At 36.3% G+C, this 21,870-nt stretch overlaps 2 protein-coding genes across 2 annotated transcripts; one reads left to right on the plus strand and one right to left on the minus strand.

Moving 5' to 3' along the window:
• The first annotated feature begins 2,092 nt into the window (after positions 1-2,092).
• LOC110943630 (protein FAR1-RELATED SEQUENCE 5-like) lies at positions 2,093-6,621 on the plus strand. The gene is made up of 6 exons (XM_022185368.1): positions 2,093-2,213; positions 3,398-3,502; positions 3,849-4,644; positions 4,740-5,001; positions 5,173-5,324; positions 6,072-6,621. The coding sequence occupies exons 1-6, from the start codon at positions 2,093-2,095 to the stop codon at positions 6,619-6,621; spliced, it is 1,986 nt and encodes a 661-aa protein (XP_022041060.1).
• Positions 6,622-20,442: 13,821 nt separating this feature from the next.
• LOC110941329 (F-box protein GID2) lies at positions 20,443-21,357 on the minus strand. Its single transcript, XM_022182951.2, has one exon. The coding sequence runs from the start codon at positions 21,206-21,208 to the stop codon at positions 20,633-20,635; it is 576 nt and encodes a 191-aa protein (XP_022038643.1). The 5' UTR covers positions 21,209-21,357; the 3' UTR covers positions 20,443-20,632.
• Between the last annotated feature and the right edge of the window lie 513 nt (positions 21,358-21,870).

Below are 21,870 nucleotides of genomic sequence, written 5' to 3' on the forward strand. Positions count from 1 at the left end.
TCCTTTATTTTGATGATGTTCGCCTTCTTGTTGCGAAAAGTAGCCTCGTTTCTCGCTTTCCAAATGCTCCATGCCGCCGTGAAAATAATCGCTTGAATACATTTCCTCTTATTTTTATTTGTTTTCACGTGATTATGCATCGTCACCAAGTCCTCAACGGAGAAGGCAAAAAATTTCAGAATTTTACACCAACCACTCACCGCTTGCCAAATACCCATGGAGATGCTACAAGCCGTAAGAAGATGATCACTGTCCTCCTCTGCCTCTCCGCACAAACTACACAAGGTGTTTGGGATATTGACTCGTCTTTTTTTTTAGCGCCACTAAAGTGGGTAGGTTGTTGTATAAAGCCTTCCACATAAATGTATTCAGCTTCTTCGGAACCCACCCATTCCACCTCCATCTGAAAAGATTAGATTGTTGTCTCGAATTGCTCATAACTGTTTTTATTGAAGCCACCGTAAATATCCCTATATCGTCCCTCGTCCATTCCCATCGATCCGTATTTCCCGACACTTTCACTTGTTTTACCCCTTGTTCCAGCTTTTTCAACTCATCAGTTTCTTTTTGAGTGAAACTTTGCCTTTTCCACCTCCACTTCCAGGTCACATCTTGATTTTTCGTGACAACACAATCTTGGATCCTCACCTCTTTATCTTTTTCCAGTTCATAGAGATCAGGAAATCTCTTGTTAAGAGGTTCATCCCCCACCCAAAAATCCCACCATAATCATACATCACCCCCCCCCTTTCCCACAATCCCTTTAAAGCTATTTTCCAGCAAGATATTGTACCTTTTTAAACTATTACCCAACCCTGCATTGACTTTCCATGCACCCGATATTGGTTTCATCAATGGCATATACGTCACCCTTCTTTTCTTGTAGTGGATCGCATATTTCATCAATGGCATATGCGTCGCCCTTCTTTTATTGTGAGCAGGTTGTTGACTTATCAAAATTGGCATTGCTTTAATTATTCTGGCTCAAGGAAAATGTGATCATTTTAAGAGTAATCTTACAACAGTGGAAAGTTACGGAGTTCAGACGAAATCAGATCTCATACCTTCCATAGTGTCTTTGAGAATAAAAAAGATAACTACTATCGAAGTTACGTGGTATAATAGAGGCCATTAAGGCCATTCTTTCTCTTTTTGCCTCAACATTTGAGAATAACAAAGATAAATACTATCGAAGTTACGTGGTATAATAAAGGCCATTAGCGTCATTCTTTCTCTCTTTGCCTCAACATCAAAAGGCCACTCGAAACACACTCACGCCCAAGGCCACATGCCGCGGAACAACACCCCCATGGGCATTTTGGGTGGGAGGGGTAAGGCAAACCGCTAGCATGTAAAGGTGCACAAAACGGGTTCTAGGCTGTAACCGAAACCGGGTAGGGCCCAATCAGGTATTTTTGGACTCGGGTATAGATAGGAACCAGAACCAGGTATAAATAATCAAACCCACTATAACCGATTCGGGTACAACTGGGTCGGGGTTACCCGGAACCGGGTACAAATCTTTACCCATTTTTTAGAAAAAAAAAATTACTGTTGGGAATCGATTCCTAGCGGTAATATAACCATTTAGAATCGATTTTTGACCATTTTAACCCTATAACTTAGTATAAATACGCCTAGAATGTTTAATTTTAACCATACCACTTCTCTAACTCTCTAACATTCTCAAAACAACAAAAGCGATCAAGTTTTTCTATATCTCCAAGACTCCGACGACGGCAAGCAATGAAAATGTTGTTTTGGTTCTTGAAACCAAGAGAAACCCAGAGGTTTGGAAGCACTTTAACCTTTACCTCATTTCCAACAACATCGAGATGGTTTGGTGCAAATACCGTGAGAAGTTCATGAAAGTTGTGGCAAACTCGACTCTCAAAAACATACGGAGAAACATTGTCTGGTTAAGAACAAGAATTTAGAAAGGGGTTATACCTCCTCGAGAACAAAAATGGATTTTTAATGTTGAACTTGCACCTTCTTGAAAATCACCTTGGATTATGCTTCAAATCACCAAACACACTTGATAGCACCTTGGAGTGAGCTTGGATCTTCAAGAAATGCTCAAAACACAAAAATGGCTGAATGGGGGTGGGTGATCGCCCAGGAGGGAGAGAAGAGGGAATGGCGAGAGAGTGTGGTGTTGGAAAATGGGGTTTATGGAGTGTTGGTTCTTCAAATAATGATTGCAAATGAGTGTAGGCTCAACAATTGGAGCATTAGGGCTTTGGTGGGCACCCCATGGGGCGGCCACCTACCCTCCACACACACATATATGTTTATTTATTTATTTTTGTTAAATTGATATATGTTGATTACTTGCATTATACAGGTATTTAACTCATAACCGGGTGTCATACTTTTCATTTAAGGCATTTATTATTATTTGTACTAATTTATAAAAATGGCTCACCACAATATTGTTAAGTATTAAATTATACGTCTTGGCTAACAAGGTTGTTTACTTATGTGAGATACACATGGTATCGGGCGTACCCGTTAAAAACCACAAAATAGTGTTTTAGGCGTTTTATTTAAATTCTCCACTTGGATATGATTAAAAATAACATTTTAATCATATTAAAATAGTTATAAGATTTTAACATTAAACGGGTTGTCACTAACGTTCGTTTCGCATTTTGTTCGTTAAGCGATGAGCTTTATCTTACATTTACCAACATAACTCTAGGATTAGGTTCAAACGTGAACATTTTCTCCAGCGTGAACTGCGTGAACTCTTTTGAACCATTGATTTCATATCCAGTTGATAGGGGTAAGATTGTAACTTCATATAAATATTGATTTTTAATTATTATCTTATTAATTTCAAATTCATATCATAATTTCGGTTACAATTCCTTAAACATGGAGAATTATAGAATCTTAAATTTCAATTTTTTTTAGTAAAGATTATCTTAACATATTTTATATTTATCAAAAATATATTTCATAATCTTTTCATATCATAATCTTCAGTTACAATTTCTTCCGTAAAGGCTATATTCATGATTCACGATTCTAGATGATAAATATCATGCACAGTTCACGATTTTAACCATTAGATCGCCGGACATCGTCTTCTTTCCAACCTGAAATCGTGCTGGACATCAACCTTTTCAAGGACCTGAAAATATCGCCGTTTTTTGATTTTTGCTGAGTAAGTCTTCTCTAATCGCGGGATATCAGCAGTAACATTCATCTTTTTTGCTTAATTCGCCTTCAGACGCCGGAAATCGAAAATTATTCTGGAATAAATTTCCGGCGAATATGTTCCAATTACGTCTTGAATATTGACTGAGAACTTGAATGTTTATTTTATGTAATTAAATTGATGTCGTTTTGACTACATTGCTGAACATATTTGAGTTTTTTTTTCCGGCAGGTGCTATTGTATCAAGATCATTCATGGCCGACCCAGAAATCGACAATCTCAATTCTGACCAAAACATTGGCGATAATATATTCGTTACAACAATGGATCATCCAGGTACCAAGATTCGAATTATAGTTTTAGTCTTTTGTTGGTTGAACTAGAGTTTTCAGTCATATTTTTACCTGTGTATAACTATTAGTTCCGTAGTACACATGTGTACTGGTTTGTTTTATTTAATCCATAGCGATAGTACACATGTGCATAATACACGGTATTTTACATGTCAATAGAGTATAACATGATAGTACACATGTGACCAGTAGACATGTGCATAATTCATGTGTATAATACACGGTATTTACATGTCAATAGTGTATGACATGAGCTCTTCGGGCTTGGAACCCCAAACCATTGTTTGTCTTTGTTTTTTCTAATTAATTTTTTTACTGTAATTTGGCAGAGTCGGTTGCTAGCAATGTTTACGAAACGCCAAATGGGACTAGGTACTGGACACCCATTGTCCCCCGTGGAGTCAAACCTGTTTTGAAAGCTAGATTTACTACGATTAAACAAGCAGTTGCAATGTACGAGGAGTACGCACAACTTGCAGGATTTGGAACCCGTTTGGGTACTTCGAAAAAAGTAAAAATAGGCAACGAGGTAATTACGACTCGGCGATACGTTTTATGCTCTAGGGCGCCAGTGAACAAACATAAACATAAAGAAACTAACCCTGATGATATTGACTCAACTTCACCATCGCGTCGTTCCAATGTTAAAGTTACAGATTGTAAGGCATGTATGAAGTTTCGTCGTATAAAAAAGTCAACTGATTATGAAATCTATGGTTTTGTTGAAGAACACAACCATGGGTTTACATCTCCCGAGAATCTTGACTTATCACTAAAGCGAAGGAAGCTTGATTTTTCTACACAAGAGTTCATAGCAAAGTGCCGCAATGCTAATCTTGGCCCTACCAAATCCCACAAGGTACATGTTGCAATAAAAGGTGGTCACCATAATGTTCACGGTACCGTTGTGGACTACAAAAATTGTGGCCGTGACATTCGAGATTTTATTGGCGATAGAGACGCGCAAATGATAATTGACAAGTTCAAAGCTCGAAGCGAAAATAAAGTTAATTACACTTTCGATACCCATATTGATGATATGGAACTTCAGTTAATTTTTTGGTGTGATGGCGTTTCTAAAATAGTCTACGAAGCGTTCGGTGATGTTTTGGCGTTCGACGCAACGTATCATATAAATATGTGAGTTTTTTTAAATTTTATTTATGAAATTCTTACACTTGTTGGTTATCAGTTACAGTTGAAAACTTTTTTCCAAACAGGTACGATATGATTTTTGTGCCTTTCACGGGAGTTGACCATCATAAAAAGTGCACAATATTTGGGGCTGGGTTGTTACATAATGAGACTATTGAATCATACACATGGCTACTCCAAAAATTTCTTCAAGCACACAATGGGAAACAGCCACTCTTGATATTAACTGATCAGGATTGTGCTATGAAACAAGCTGTCGCCAACGTATTTGACAAGTCCATCCACAGACTATGTATGTGGCACATTATTCAAAAGTTGCCAGCAAAGGTATTTGTTTCAAACATCTCTACAGCATAATGCCCTTACTTTGTACACATAGTTTTAAATATGGCATTTTAACTAAATGTACACATGTGTATTATTAGCTATAATTCGTACGTACACATGTGTACACCGGAGTTATATATGGTGACATCGTTTTTTTTCTTTATTTTCTAGATCAAGGGTAACGACAAAAGGAACGCGGAAATCAAGAAAAAATTCCACAAACTTGTATGGAATGTTTACATCAAACCAGAAACCTTTGAAAAGAGATGGCATTTACTTATTACTGAGTACGGTTTGGAAGAGCATTCTTGGTTGACTGAGATGTATTCGATTCGTGAACAGTGGATCCCAGGATATTTTGGCGAAATACCTATGTGTACGTTAATGAAGACCACTTCTAGGTGCGAAAGCGCTAACCATTTGTTCAAATCAAACTCTAGTCCACACAATACGTTGGTACAGTTTATGTTGTGCTACGATACGTCCGTCGATGGGTTACGAAATGACCAACGTGAACTCTCTTATCAAACAGACACCACTAATCCAGAATACAAAACGAAATGGCCGATCGAACGTCATGCAAACGTAATATATACTAGAAAAGTATTCTTGGATGTCCAAAAGGAAATTCTCAAGGGTAAGGAGAATAGCTACATTGCTGAACGATCAATATCAGATGGAGTAAACTGTTTCGTGATTGCTCACCAAGATCAGACATCAGAAGTTTTAAATGAGTTCAAGGTTAGCAACTAACACTTACAATATACTTTTTCTTTAATACGTTTTTTCCAGCAATTCACCCTTAAATTGCAGGTCACGTTTAACAAAGAAGATCTATCAGTTACCTGCAAGTGTATGGGTTTCACCCGAAATGGATATCTATGTCGTCATGTGTTCTGCGTACTTGGCCATCATAACGTGCATAAGATTCCAACACAATATATTCACCCATGATGGAGGAGAGATGCTATTCCTAGCAGTGTGTATAGCCTTGAGAACAGGTTATCTGTTGAACAAAGCAGTAGCGTAAGATTATGGCGCAACATATTAGATAATTTGGAAATGTGTAGAGACAGGATGAGAGGCAAGATTGATAAATTAGAGGAACTCGATGCTCAAGTACAGGCATTAAAAGATAAGATCTTTGCAGAAGTTCCATATGATCCGGAAGTTAATAAGAAGGTTGTCGTCTACCAGGAAATTCTTTCGCATGCCATACCAGAGGAGCTCTCGTGTACTGCACCGAAGAAAATCCGTAACAAAGGCTGTGGAAAGCATAAACGACCGGTTGGCTCAAAGGAAATAGCAATAAAGAAATTCAAAAAAAAGAGAAGAAAATGTAGTGTTTGTGGGAAACGGGTAAGGAAGCATGATAAAAGGAATTGTCCAACTAAAAAAGGTAAACCAACGAAGGATGATTCATCTACCAAAGAAGTTGACGAGGAAGAAGACGATGACCATTATGAGTACGACGAAGGAAATGAAACCGGTACTGACGGCGAAGGAAACGAAACCGGTACTGATAGCGAAGGAAACGAAACCGGTACTGATGGTGAAGATAAGATAGTGACAGCTAGAAATTTTCTTGAACTTACAAACATTTTCAGAACAATTTGTTGAACCTTTTATTTGTATTGTTTTTTGATTTTTATTTTAGTGTTTAATAATTGTTTTTGTGATCGCTTGATGCAAATTTGTTATTGACTTTGTTTGATGCATAATAAGTGTTTTTGTGTTTGTTTGATGCATATTTGTTATTGACTTTCTTTTGATGCATAATACAACCTGCAATCACGTACAGTAACATTCCTTTTTATTAGAAAAAAACCTCCACAAAGACCTGATCAACATTCATGTTTGTTGGAAAAATCATAACATGAAAAACGTACACTTGTGTACTTATACAACCTGTAATCACTTACAATAACATTCCTGTTTGTTAGAAAAAAAAACGTCCACAAAGACTTAATCACCATTCCATTTTGTTGGAAAAATCATAACATGAAAACCGTACACTTGTGTACTGGTATGATATTATGTTCGTACACATGTGTATTGTATGTTTACATCATAAGTACACATGTGTAACTGGTTTACACATGTTACAACTCTGCTCATTTTTTTACTATAAGAAACCCTTTAACTACATTCAAGAAAATTACCCACACTATACGTACATAACCAACCTTTCAAATACTTTGACAACCCAAATAACTTTACTAATGTGTGATAAAATATTATTACAATGTTTCATAAAAGCAACAAACTACCAAACCATCAAACGGTTCTACTATAGCAATCACCACATTTGGTGCTAAAGACAGAATACGAAAAATTCAAACCAAAAAACGTTAACTATTGTTAACCATTATAGACGTGCTAAAAGCAACCTATTCCGTGCGTCTTTTCATGTTCGGCTGCTTCATCCAACACGCGACTACGGTGCTTGTTAGCCTCTGAAGTAACTAGCTTTATTGCGTATTTTTTCCTCAAATTCGTCAAGCGCGCCTTCTTCTCCCTATGGGTTAGTGGGAACCCACTATCCCACTTCTCGGTTGTTACCCCAAACCACGTCTCCATATGCCTCATGATAAACACTCCGCAATCCACAGAGTTGTTGACTGTCTTCCATTCAAACTCCAACCTTACGACGTCCGCAATCTGAATTTCTGCACTCTTAGGATGATTCACCATTTTCAAATACTTACAGAAAATGTCTTTCTGAAACCAAAACATAATGTAATAACCAGTTAAAATGTGTTCACTAACAACTGACCTAGTTTAAGTATTTAACTGCTACATACCACTTTGTAAGGTGTACTCTTTTGGAAGTAGTTGTCGTTGTTGATCAGGTGGATGGGGCTTTCGCTTGCGTCCATGTTGTCAATTACCGTTATCGCGTTGCTTTCCATATCAAAGCCCATCAAGTAAAAATGGTTATACTCAAGGATCGGAAAGCATATGACACAATACTCGGACAAACTCATTAACGATTCTTTTTGGTCAACAACCAAGAACAAGGCACTTTTGAATTTCTCAACACGCCCAGCTTCTCCGTGCTTCCTGTTCAATAACATATCCTCGTCCTGAACGCACAAATAACAACCAATTTAAATTTCAATATTCTGTCACACATACTTTACCATAAACTTCAAACTTATAATACACAGTTTCACTTACAAAACAATTTGTATGGCCGAACAATCGCGGCTTTATTCCTTTGACTTTATCAGCATCCCCGAAAATATTAGATCCGCTGATTCGCTCCTTTTCCTCATAGTTTAGCATTGACGCAAAGCCATTTATTACTCCATCATTAATCCACTTACTTGGTTGTAAATCCAACATTTGAAAATGGTACAACCCAACGCCACTTTCAGTTTCGAAAACCAATTTTCTGCAAAATATGATAGTATTATCAGCAATGCGTTCAGTTAACCGTATCTACCGCAAATAACAAGCATACGAGTACAACTGTGTACCAAACCACATACACATGACTAACATGCAATATACAGGGTACACATGTGTAATCATGCATTACGCGGTCACATAAATAACAACATTCACAGGGTACACATGTGTACTTCTAGTTACTGTTTTATAGTACACATGTGTACAATATACAAACCTATTTCGTACACACGTGTAATCCATAGTTCCAGACATGTTCTTCAACATTAATTGATTGTTAGTATATACCAACATATACCAACATATACACGAGTGCACATTCAATACTCATTCAGTTTTCTAAAACAAGAATCATCCTTATGCATTCGTCCTCGCAACCTCGTTCAGTTCCGTTTCAACCGCATTTTTCCCCATTCTTTTTCCCTGTCTTTTTCTTTGGTTTGGCGACCCTATCATACAAAACAACATTATTAAAAATATCTTAAAATATGAAAATTTTAACAATTCTCCCAGATTAAAAAGATACATACTCGGTGTCGTTCGAGCAACTTGACAAATATCTCCATAAGACCTTTTCGTTTTTGTCCAACCAGGTGTTGATATTCACGGATCTGTGCAAGAACGGAGACTGCCCGTATTTCGATATCTTTTTCTTCGGCTTTCCCTTCCCTTCAGCCTCCTTGACTTCTGCCTGCTTTTGTATGATTGGATTTCTTTCAGTCACAGCATTTTGCGGGCACGGTTCGTCCTGCGTGATACCAAGACTGAACGACGGAATGTCATTCAGCTTCTGCGTATCATATGCACCTTCCATAACGTCCTCCAAAACATCCACTGATTTCATCATAATCTGCATGAACGTTGATGCTATATGTGGCGTCCCAAGACCATCTACCTCTTCATTCATTTCTACATCATTGCCTTTTACATTCGCACCTAAACAATTAGATTAACCTAAGCTTACAACATTGACTTAAACAACTTACACATAATAATTAACAAACATAATAATATTAACTACCACTTTTTACACCAGTCGGACTAACAAAGCCGTCCGATTCGCCTTTCTCGCCAACTGCAGATCTGTTGAATATGCTTTTGTATCGCGCAAGAATATCAATGACGGGATCACTGTTCGGATAAGCAGTAATAAACTGGTTTATCGCAACCTCCATTCCACCTTTAACATCTTCTGCGTCGTCACACATTGCAAGAATGCTTGAAACATACCCCTTCACATTTAAACAAAATATTAAGACTGTACGATAACAAGTGTACACTAATTTACTTTCTCGATTAAAAAATATTCACCCCCGTCTAACTCATACCTCAACTGAACATGTATCGAAGGATTCAGGTCCCTTTTCAACTTCATCCTTCGATAAATCAACCGCTTTTTCTTCGACATGTACATCACCATCTACATGGAACTCTTGGAGTTCTCTAAGTTCACCCATACCAAACCCTCTGTTCTTTATCTCCTGCTCTTTACGCATACTCATCCTATCTTTCGTCCAAAAATGTAGAGGAGACTCTTTGTGAAAATCTTCAAAACCCGGACAATTTGTGGCCTCAAGATATAACAACTATATTTAAAGCATTTAAAAAAACAAAGTTTGTTAAGTACATATGTGTGCACTACAATAAAAATACATAGGTGTACATTATCAAAGTATAGTACATACCACCAAATAAGTGAGCGGTCCCCTAAAATAATCTTCCGGGTCGCATCTGTCCCAATCATCCTTACAAGACTTCACAGCATCCATCATAAGTTGACACCAGTCATGATCTTTGAATTCCTTCTCCGGAGAAAACCAATCCAAGATGTTATACATCACGCTCCCGTTTTTTGTACTAACGATCATAGTAGATAAGATCAACATAACAAAGTCTACATTGAACAAAGTCTACATTGAACATAGTCCTATCCTCATAAGGATCTACTCTGATCTTATCTACTATGTTCTTTAAACTAATCGGACGCTTGGAAAACCTATCAGTCCATTTTTTTTTTCAAAGGATGACCAGGTTCATCCTTCTTTTTCTTAGCCACCCTGGTGTCACCGAGTGGTAAACCTAATATTTTCCTAACTGATTCTTTCTCTACGCTTATATGCCTATCCCCAATTTGTATTTTCATACTCTCAGTGTCTAACATATCTACCACATAATGACCCAGGTTTGCATTTACTTCGCTAAGATTGAATCCCAAAAACTGGCCAAAACCCATTTCTATGACGACTTCACGTTGCCATTTATTAATAACACGAACCGCTTCATATAGCTTATTAGGCGATGTCCTCGTTCGTATACTTGGTAGATCGTCCTCTGCCTTCACTTTTTTTTTTCAGTTTCTTTGGCGATTTTTTGCTTTTCCTCTTTTTCAGGTTGAACGTCACACCAACTACGTTATCCTTATCATCATCATCTTCTGCAACTATTTTCAACAAAATTTAAAAAAAATTACAATCTGCCTAACACAATACCATACAAAAATACAAAACATTTTTAAAAAAATCATACCTTTGTTTTCAACATCCTTTTCGTCTTTATCATTCAAAGACGACCCAAACGACCAATATCACCTTTCTTTCGCGAACCTAAATAATAAGATATTAAAAATTGTATTAAAAAACCAAGTACACATATGTACATTCAGACTCCACATCATACCTATACTTTCCTTTTGTAATACAACACCAGTCGGTTTGCTATTTATACTTGTCGGTTGTGTACTCTGACTTTCTTTTATAACAACTGTAGACAATCATAACAAACTCATTTAAATGGAATCACATTATCAATATAGATGCTGATACTTTAAATTGAAATACAATTAATTTACCTTCTGGTACATCAGCGAACGGAACACTAACGGGTTTCATTTTTTGTCTTGTCCCCTTTTTCTTCGACAACCTTTTCGCTCTCTGCCACCCATTTAAACTTTTCAATCTCTGCTGACTATCGCCGGTTGAACCTGCATTATCCGCTACAACGATTTTGCATTACATTTTCTTCAAATATTATCATGCTATTTTGTAACTAAAGTTTTAAATTATTGTTACTTGCCTTTGCCATTAATCAACCAAGCTTCACACGGTTGTTCCCTCTTTTTCCCCGAATTCCTTTCACATATACCATGGTCAATTTTTCCATGATCAACACCTACGGGCACCATTACAAAAAACATACATACAACACCTTAAATTTAAAACAATAACATTATTAAACACATTTCTTCACAATTACCATCATCTTTCTTATCGCGTACGTCCAAATCCTTTGCATGATCCTTCGGTTTCGAACAGTCCCTTGGTTCTTTTAACATCTTTGAACCTTTTTCAAAAACAACAAAATTAATCACGTATACAAAACTTACAAAACACAGCATAAAATCAATTTAGATAAAACATTTATATTACATTATAGACTATTAACTTTAAAACATTTTCACCTATGTTGTCCGTTTCTTCATCATCCGAACATTCAATGGGGCAATCTATTGTGTTACTAAATCTACTTGCCAAAATACGAGCTATCCTCTCGCTTTTTCCACCTACAAAATTAAGTTACATACGTTCCTATTAAATTTATTACCACCTATATTCAATCAATTTATTCTTTACATCTTTCAAAAAAATTAAAACTTACGTCTTCTCATTGTTACGTTTCGAACCTACAAAATGTAAACAAAAATGAAATTACTAATACGTAAAACTTTAACCGTTGCAGTGACATCATGATATGGTACACAAATGTAACATCATTATTCAACCCAAAAAATAACACTTACAAAGGCAGCCAACTACATAATAGGCATAACATATCACTTGTCAATATGATTACACAGTTTCATACAGATACACAGGTGTACACATTTTCATGGCATTCATATTCATATGATCACACAATTTTGGGTACACATGTACAGATGTGTACTTTGGAAACTACTTCTAGATCAGTTAAAACCATGGCATAAACCCCTACTTGTGATTAACAAAACTTTTAAGTAAACAAAATCAACACACAAAACAGAAATAATTAAAGTATCCCTATGTACACCAGTGTACATCTCGAACTAAACAACATACACAGGTGTACTACTTTGGAAAACTACTTCTAGATCAGTTAAAACCATGGCATAAACCCCTACTTGTGATTAACAAAACTTTTAAGTACACAAAATCAACACATAGAACAGATATAATAAAAGTATCCCTATGTACACCTGTGTACATCTCGAACTAAACAACATACACAGGTGTACTGATTGTTTACAAATTTAATAAAACAAACCAACCTACCTACAATATTTTAAAAACAATAACAACATCAAAACACTCAAGCCCTAATTGCAAATAAAATCTTCAAACATTCAAGCCCTAATTCGGTTCTCACAGATTCAACGTAATCTTACTCAGAATCCATTAAATCCTACTTATAACCATAACATTGTACAATAATTCCAATAAGTAAACCACTTTCATAACAAAAACATTCAATCACTACTTCCGATTGGTGTTATTACTTCATTCAGTAAAGCAACGGAACATGCAACTAGTGTTTGAAACAATTAAAGAAGAGGTTTTTTCATTCTGTACCTTTGCTTGATGAAGATGAAATTTTTCCGGCGATTAACAACCTACCGCCGCCGATGATAGCCTTTCTCCCGTCGCCGATAGTGAATAGAGACACATAGCGGTGGATATTTCAATGTAAAGGGAGGATGACATTATTTTAGGAAGTGAAAAATATCATGGGATTTCAACTTGTTTATGGAAAGAATCTTGAAATTTTTTTAAATATATTAATTAACCTAATTACAATTTTACCCTTTTGATTTTAATAAAACAATAAAAATTAACATATTAATTACAATTATGCCACTAAATTAATTACCAAGATCATATTAATCAACGGTTCAGATATGTTCACGCAGTTCACGCAGAGGAGGTTGTTCACGCTAGAACCTCACCCCATAACTCTATATATAAATTTAGACTTGCTAGAACACCAAAGGACATTAATTATCATTAGATTAATACAAATAACGCTTTTATTCACATAAACACGAGTTACACTAGTACGGTATAGACTCTAAAATAGTTGGGTGTCATTGTACTTTTGAAAAATTTTCGGATTATAAGTTTATGAAAAACTCAATAAAGTAAAAAACCATTAATGATGTGTGAAGTACTAAGAGATCATTACCTTACCAGGTTGACCACATAACCCCGAATACTTAGTTTGACCAAAATTTTAAGTAGCTAAGTAATTCACCAGTCCTTTTTGTTTTAGAGTTTCTTTTATTATTTAGCTATACATGTTCACGAACTGAGCGATTTACAATCTATATGACTCAATTTCAAGCAAACTCTAACTAATTCCCAAACTCTTTTATTCATATTATTCCCATAGGTAGCCCATAAACCTTACGAACCCTTGGACAAATTCATTTATTACAGACTAAGATTATCAGATCAAGCTTGCATGTAACACCTCGGAAATTCATGGCAAATAATAAGGCAACACATGTCCATCAACTCTTAAATATGCCAAATTATTTGGATGAGAGGGACTATATATGTAAATATGTGGAAGTTTGGATGTGGAAGGGTCATTTGTGACGAAATGCCAAATTTTGGCTTCTGAAGGTTCCTTACAGACCGCGAGGCATATGCCTTACGCACCGTAAGGCATTTGCTATAATTATTTTCTGATAGTCCCTTATGGACCGCAAGGCTTATGCCTTACGGACCGTAAGGTACTTAAATTATGTGGTCGTGTTGAGGTCTTTACGGACCGTAAGCCACCACCCCTTACGGTCCATAAGGGGTGCAGCTGGCATGGCAGCCTGCTGCTCATGCCACTTAGCTCGCGAATCAGCCACTTCTCCTCTGCTTCTTCCACCTGATAGGACACTCCTAAGCATCTCAAAGCATCAGGGACATGTGGCATGATCTTGTAGCTCTTGCACAAGTATAAATAGAGGTGTTCTTGAGCCATTCAAGTTGCACCTCTCATTTTCTCATTCTCTAATCCTTTTGGAGTTTCTTCTAATCCATAGAGGCCTCCTCTCTAGAGTTTAATCTCTATCTTGAACACTTGTAAGTGTTCTTCCTTATCTTTTTATTTATAGGCTAAATAATGGCCGAAAGTTAAGCAAATTGACTTTTGCTTTGACTTTCGGTTATAACCATTTCGGTCAAGCCAATGTTCGAATCGAACATGCCTACGTGATCGTAATAATGTAGGTGTTAATCCCCTATGAGGGCACCTCCTGAAGATCACGTTAAGTTAGTCAAATGACGGGTCAAAGTTTTATTAAATAAAAGTCAAAATGCAGATTTTCGTAAATCACGTTAAATAAACTTATAAGTATTGAAACATTAATTTTTGACATTATATCAGTTTGTATAACATATTAGGACATGTTAGATCATGTCCAACCCGTCATTTCCTGCTTATAGCCCGGTTCGTAACCAAAAGTCAAACAGTTTGACTTCTGCTTTGACTTTCGATTCTGACCCGTTTAAGTTAAGTTAGCTACTGATTTGAAGTTATATTATGATCATATTAATATATGGAATAACCCTCTGAGGTTATACCATTTGATCACATCATTTGTCGGGTTTTTATGCAAATCCATGCCCAAATATTGACCAAAATACCTTTTTCATACATAGAATGGTTTTGAAACATATTGAAGATGCAATATGAGATTGAAACTGATGTAACATGATATTAAACATGTTTTGGCATAATGGACTTGACATAGACCCATCCGATCACCCGATGCCGCCTATGCGCGTACGGTTGACTTATATAGCCTAGTGTATATAAGTTAGCCGAATCGGGTCAAAATCTTTCCAAATCAGTTCTAATTAGAATGCATGATTATTTGACCCATATTATATGAGTCATAGAACTTGTGAGGGTGCAAATCACATTCTATCTGGTCTCCGCTTAATCTAGCGAACCGTACCAATTTTATTATAAGTTAACCAGTCCAAGTCATATGACTTGAGTAAGACATGTTAACATTCTAACGGATCATAGTTCCATTCATTCCAGACTAGGAGCCTCCAGTAAGTTGCAAACGTGTTAGTTATTTTGATTTAACGGTTGCGCTTAAATGTATCTTTGGATTATAAAGATAAAGCTCAGGTAAATGCTCTTAACCTATTTTCCCTATACGGGCATGGGATATGGTAAATTATTACCGCTTGGTCGGGGATGGGATCATTGACCAATGAGTCCAAAATCCAAATAACCCGTTTTAATCTGTTATGCTTGATAACTTAAACATTGGGGTTAATGCGACCGTGTCCTGTATATCCACGGCTCACTTAATTACAAGTGGCCACGACTTAAGTGCGGGGTATAGGCATACACCTGACAGACGCTAATACTATGATAAAATATTTTTCTTACCAATATGGGGATTAAAGTGGTGTGTCGGTTAATCATGTATCGGAGTTTAGTTTCAGGCCCCATATGTATTGACAAGCATGTAATACTTGTAACAAGAGATATAGTTTGTCCCAAGTTATTTATGAAAATGATATACCAAATGGTATAAAAATGGTTTTGAAAATGTTTTCAAAACGTGTCGGTTAATTGTATTTACCAGTGAAAACTGACGTATTTTCAAAAGACTAAGCGCAGTTTAGCAAGTACGGAATAGGCTGGAGTTGCTCGGTAATTGTATATTGGAATTTGCGACTCCAAACAAAAAAAAGCCTAGTAGTCTTATGTAATCATTTTGTAAAATTTCGATCCGCCTGTGGATCTTTAGTACATTTTCGGTCTGTATATTATTTTGAACTTTTGGACATTTGTACTTTGTAACAATTATTTCATAATCCCAAGACTTCCGCTGTGTTAAATGTGAATATCTTATCAATCGTCACGCATAAACCCCAAGTCCGGACCCACCGAAAAATCAGGGTGTCTCAGGTTGGTATCAGAGCTAACGTTTCAGCGAATTAGATACTAGCCTTTTGTATCTAAGCTCAAATATCACATTAGCATATTCCTTAGATTTCTCCAAGTCTAGGCGTTAACCTAAGGCCACTCATATCTATTATAGTTATTGATTTTGATATTTAACAAGTAATTATGCCGCCAAGACAACGAGGAAGAGGAAAAGGTCCCATGCGGGGAGGACCGTCACAACTACAACCATCACATTCGCATCACTCCGGATCTCCTCAACACTCGAGTGAGTCACACTCTTCCCAACCTGCGAGATGCTCACATCATTCTACACATTCTTATCATTCTCATTCCCGTTCTTACCATGATTCCTTTGATCCAAACCAATACATAAATTCACCTCCTCCGAGCCAAAACCATCAGGATGATGACTCCGATCTTGAGATGCCACCATCTGGAACCAACTTGCATCCTATCGAGTTATCCAGTGATACTGCATCTTATGCAGGTTCACCTTATCAAGGTCTCGATGAATGGGATCAATATTTTAACCAATTTACTTTCTGCAACACTCCTGACCACAAAACACCTCCTTATCCACCTCCTCAAACACCGCCACCTCCACAAGATGATGAGCCAATGGAGCCAGCGGAGCAACCACAACCCCACATCAACCAAGGAAGCTTCGAACCGGCGCACGAATGTCAGTGCGTGCTGGGCAATGGTCAGGATTGCTTCCACCTTTACCCCCAACTTACCCAACTATACCATTTGGCTAACTTGGAATGTTCTGAAATGATTCATCTAACTTCAAGACAAGATCTGACAAGTTCTGAAATTTCTTCTGAAGTCCTAACATCCATTTAGCTTACCTACTTTTAAGTATTATTTTCCAAACCACCTAGATTCACTTATCAAAGTTTCAATCCACCTAGATTAAAAAAAAAAAAAAATCAGTCACTGTCGATATCATCTTTTAGTTTTAAAGCTTTTAAAGCCCTTATGCAAGTATTATAGCTAATAATTTGAAACCAAATTCAATTAATCAATTCACCAAATTGTCACATTGTTTTGAATTTTGCCAAAATCACCATTCTTTTAAGTTGACATTCAATTTTTATTTTAATTAAAAAAACTATATATTATTATTATTATATTAAAATCACTATTCATTTCAATTCATTTAGTAATATATAGTAATGGTCATAAGACAGTACAAAATCCCGATGTAATTCAATTCTGGTCCAAACTCCAAAATTTCATACAACCAAATTGTCGGTTATACTACATGATAAAATCATTTTAGGAACTCTTAACAATCATATATAATTATTCTTTAAATTTTAGATAATCACATGGGTAGGTTGATAAACCCATTATAGCTCTAAAAATGAAAGTTTGGTTGGAAAAGAAGCTCACCAAACTATGGATATTCACTTCTCACACATAATGTATTCTCTCTTTCTTTGCTTTTAAACCAACTTATCAAGTATTCCTTTCTTATCTAAATTTACTTTGCTTAAATGGTCAAGATAGTCTCCTACCTCCATTAGTTTGGAGTTTAAATATAGAAGTCAAACATTTACAATTTGACCATCTTTTGAATGTTTTATGAGGTGTTTGGTGTTGCGTTTTTAAAATAGATTATGCGTTTTCAAAATAGATTTTGCGTTTCCAAAACTGCGTTTTGAAAAAGCATGTATGTACATGCTTCTCCAAAACTGCGTTTTGGATGCAGATAATCACTTTTTTATCCAAACACTTTTTAGATTATTTATGTTTTACAAACGCAACAATCAAATAATCACTTCAAAACGTAATCCCAAACACCCTCTTAGTTCAATTTTTACAACAATTTGAATCGTTGTCGAGCAAACACAATATTATTGAGGAATTTTCCATATTTTATGAAACAAAATCTTGTCAATAAAATACATTAAAAAATTTAAGATGTTATATCATTGATTGAGAGACTTGTGACAGGTCTCATAACTTAGACATGAGATATATGGGTCTCTGGATAGACTTTCAACTATATTTATGAACCGAAACATCTAGTGAAACTTCGCGTTTGACTCCTGTTCTTCTTATTTGTATCAAAAGTCATGCTATTCGACAATGACTACTCATGTTTATTCACAAGGAAGAAAAACGTACAAAAGGCGAGAAAACAAGATAAAAAGAACAAAAAGAAATACACGAAATGATAAAGTATGACGCGTTAGGGTAATCCGAGTCAGTGGCGAAGCTTGAATGAAAAATCAGTGGGTCCGAACTCTTAAAAATCCAATATTTTACATTAAAAAAATTCAAAAATTTTCAGTAAAATTAACACTACGAGCGAAAAATCAGTAGGGTCGCGACAACGTCGGGCCACCATGAACCTCCGCCACTTATCCAAGTAGTTTAAAAGAAATCATACATTTTTTACTAATGGCTAACGGAAATTTCATTCAAAGAAATCATACATGTTAGTAAGATCAAATACTATATGTGGGATAGAAACAAAATATAAAAAGAACTTTCAATAAAAACAAGTGGATAATGAATAATTCCTTAGCTGGTTTGTAAGTTTCTTTGTTCCATCCAACCAAGCAAGCAAGCTTTAATTCATTCACATTCAATACATATAGAAAGAAACAAAACCAATACCGGCTTTCCACCCACTATCACACTTTGCCCGTTTTCCCTCCCACAAAATGACAAAATCCACCCATAAATTCCTCAACCTTTTCCCCTTCCCAAAACCAACTAAACAAATGGCCCCCCACAACTGCCGTACCATTACACCTATGCTGTTTCTGGTTACAAATTGATTCACAACAATCTCACACTACAAATCACAATCCAACATTTATTTATTGGTTTTATTTCATTACTATATTAAACTAACAACACTAAGAGTTGATGGTATCATTTAATCACTTTAGGGTATAAGGAGTGGTTAAACACTTTAGAGTGGCAAACTAAAAAATCAACCAATGAGAGTGTGCCACGTCAATCAGTGAAAAGTGTTTAAACTTTGATGAAAAGTGTTGGCAATGGTTTAAACACTTGGTGAAGTGGTAAACTTTTTTTAAAAAAAAAGGAAAAAGGTGTGATTGGTTGAGAGATGGCATGGACCCCACCCCACAACACCCTCTCTCTCATACACTCCCTCTCTCTCTCCTGCTCCCTCACTCTATCTCTTCTTCCTCGCTCGGCAAAGGGTTGCCGTTCTCCATGTTTTGCCGCGATAGAAGTTTGTCGGCGGCGGTGTTTGCCGCGCGGCAAACTCCTTTACCGCCCCTTTGCCGCACCCACTCCGCATGCCCTTAGTGTGTTTGCCCCATTTTTTACTCAAATACTATGAATGATTTAAATACTTACTCAATTAAAAAAAAAAAAAAATTGATTGGTTCTCTCTCTCCTCAATTGCTTCTTATTCACCTTCGGTGAATACTCACCGCCCACACCCCTTTTCTCCTACTCCCCACCACCCGGAATCATTCCCCGTGCGGCAACCCCACTCCCGGCTATGACTCCACGCTATCACTCCGACCAACCTAACATCCAATCCATCAAATTCTGTGAGACTGTTCTCCATATTATAAATAGTGGTTACGAGGGGTTGTGAGTAGCGATGATAGAAAACGTTATTGTTAATCTGTAAATTTTTAATATTTTTAAAAAGTGTTTCTAAGTAAAGGGGAGAGAAAACGTAATGATAAAGTATAGAAAAATTATTATTTAATTGAAAAAAAATAGAAAAAATAATAATTTTTAGTGTAATTATAAAAATAAAAACGGTGGATAGGATGTGCATGCTCTAATGCATTCGATATATGAGGTAAATGGGCACGAGTTGTGCAGCTAGTCCTTTTTAAATAGCAAAATTAAGTATTTTAAAAACTACACTTATAGATCTTGAGTTATAACATTAATAGGATAACCCGTTGAACTCGACTAAGGAGCTACACAATCTCTAACGTAAGAAAACCAAAGATATCAAATGGAAATAATATAATCATGTGTTGATTGTCAAGACACGCATTAGAACACTCTTCAATTTTTGACTCGATTAGAATAAATTAACGACTCAATTACTTGATGTAACAATGTGTTATTTTGTAAGTAGAAAACTTAAATATACAACAGATCTGGTAATAATTCATACAACGAATCAGCAACAAACATCAAATTAGAAACAAAACAACTCAAATACCGAATCGAAACACTGAATTAAACTAACAATATGTTGAATTAATCATAATGTAATAATCCAGATAAGATAATATTAATCATTCCGATTTCTAAACCTAATCGTCTCAAAATACCGAATCGATAATAGAGACAACGATAACTGAACCTCATCTTGTCCATAATGAGTTTTCAAACAATTACTTTTTTCACAACCAACCGTAGGCCGCCGCGATGGCAAGCACGGCCACACCGAGCCTGACACCGCGGCAGCAACGGCAGAGGAAGAAGAAGAAGGCAATCCCATGGTTGAACCTGAAGACTTGGATAACGGATACAGATAATGCGCGTGTAATTTACGGAATCCTCCAAGCGCAAGGACCACAGATCTGAGCTTGTTGTCGCCGCACGCCATATTTGTCCAATGCTTTGTGCATATCATCTCCCATAACCTCTCATCCTGAGCCGTACGGTTCCATCGCTTGCTAACGCAACTCAACGAACCTAACGTTCGCTCGTCAACGTGTTTGAAAATTTCATATAACAAATTCTCGTCGTTTAGAACTTCGGTTGCTTGAGATGGAGACAGTGCGGATTGTTTTATTTTTTTTGTGTTGCTGGTGATAAAAATTTCGGATTCGGATTCGGATACGGAGGTTATGGATCTTTTCATGTTGTGTGGAGATTTTTGGGAATGATGAAGTGGTTGAATTGTGTTGATGTTAAGAGGAGAATGGAGGATTTATTTATGGGGTGAAGCATTTGGATGGTTTAGGAAGTGGACAAAGAAAGAAATGAATGCGGTTTGTGACTTTTTGGTGAAATTAAAGTGGTGCTGGTGCACTCCTCTTCTTGATGAACTCAAATTTTGGACTTTTGGGCTATGTTTGATGGTACCCTTGTTTGTTTTATTCGCGGAAATAATCAGGTGCTCGTTTCGATTATTTAATGTTTTATTTAATTATAGATGTTGATTTTATATGCATACAAAATCTTTTTGACATTTGTATAATGTATATATTTTTTTAATGGCTGATTTTATTAAACGTAAGAAAACTATAAAACAAAAAACATACAAGCTTATAGAAAGTCAAAAGCTAGCCAATTTACTCATTCTACCGAAAATATTTTAGCTCTATTTTTTACCCAAATATAACTAGTCGTGTTAATGTCCGCCATAGGCCTTGCAGTGTCGATTCTCTTGCTAGAAAACACGACCTTATTTCGAAGTTTCCAAATGCTCCAACATGCTATTACCATAATAGCGTGAATGAACTTCTTCTTTGCTTCCGACCCGGATATTCCTTTGTGTAAACCAAGTAGATCCGTGATTGT

Source organism: Helianthus annuus, chromosome 5, assembly GCF_002127325.2.
Source record: "Helianthus annuus cultivar XRQ/B chromosome 5, HanXRQr2.0-SUNRISE, whole genome shotgun sequence".
Taxonomy (NCBI): domain Eukaryota; kingdom Viridiplantae; phylum Streptophyta; class Magnoliopsida; order Asterales; family Asteraceae; genus Helianthus; species Helianthus annuus.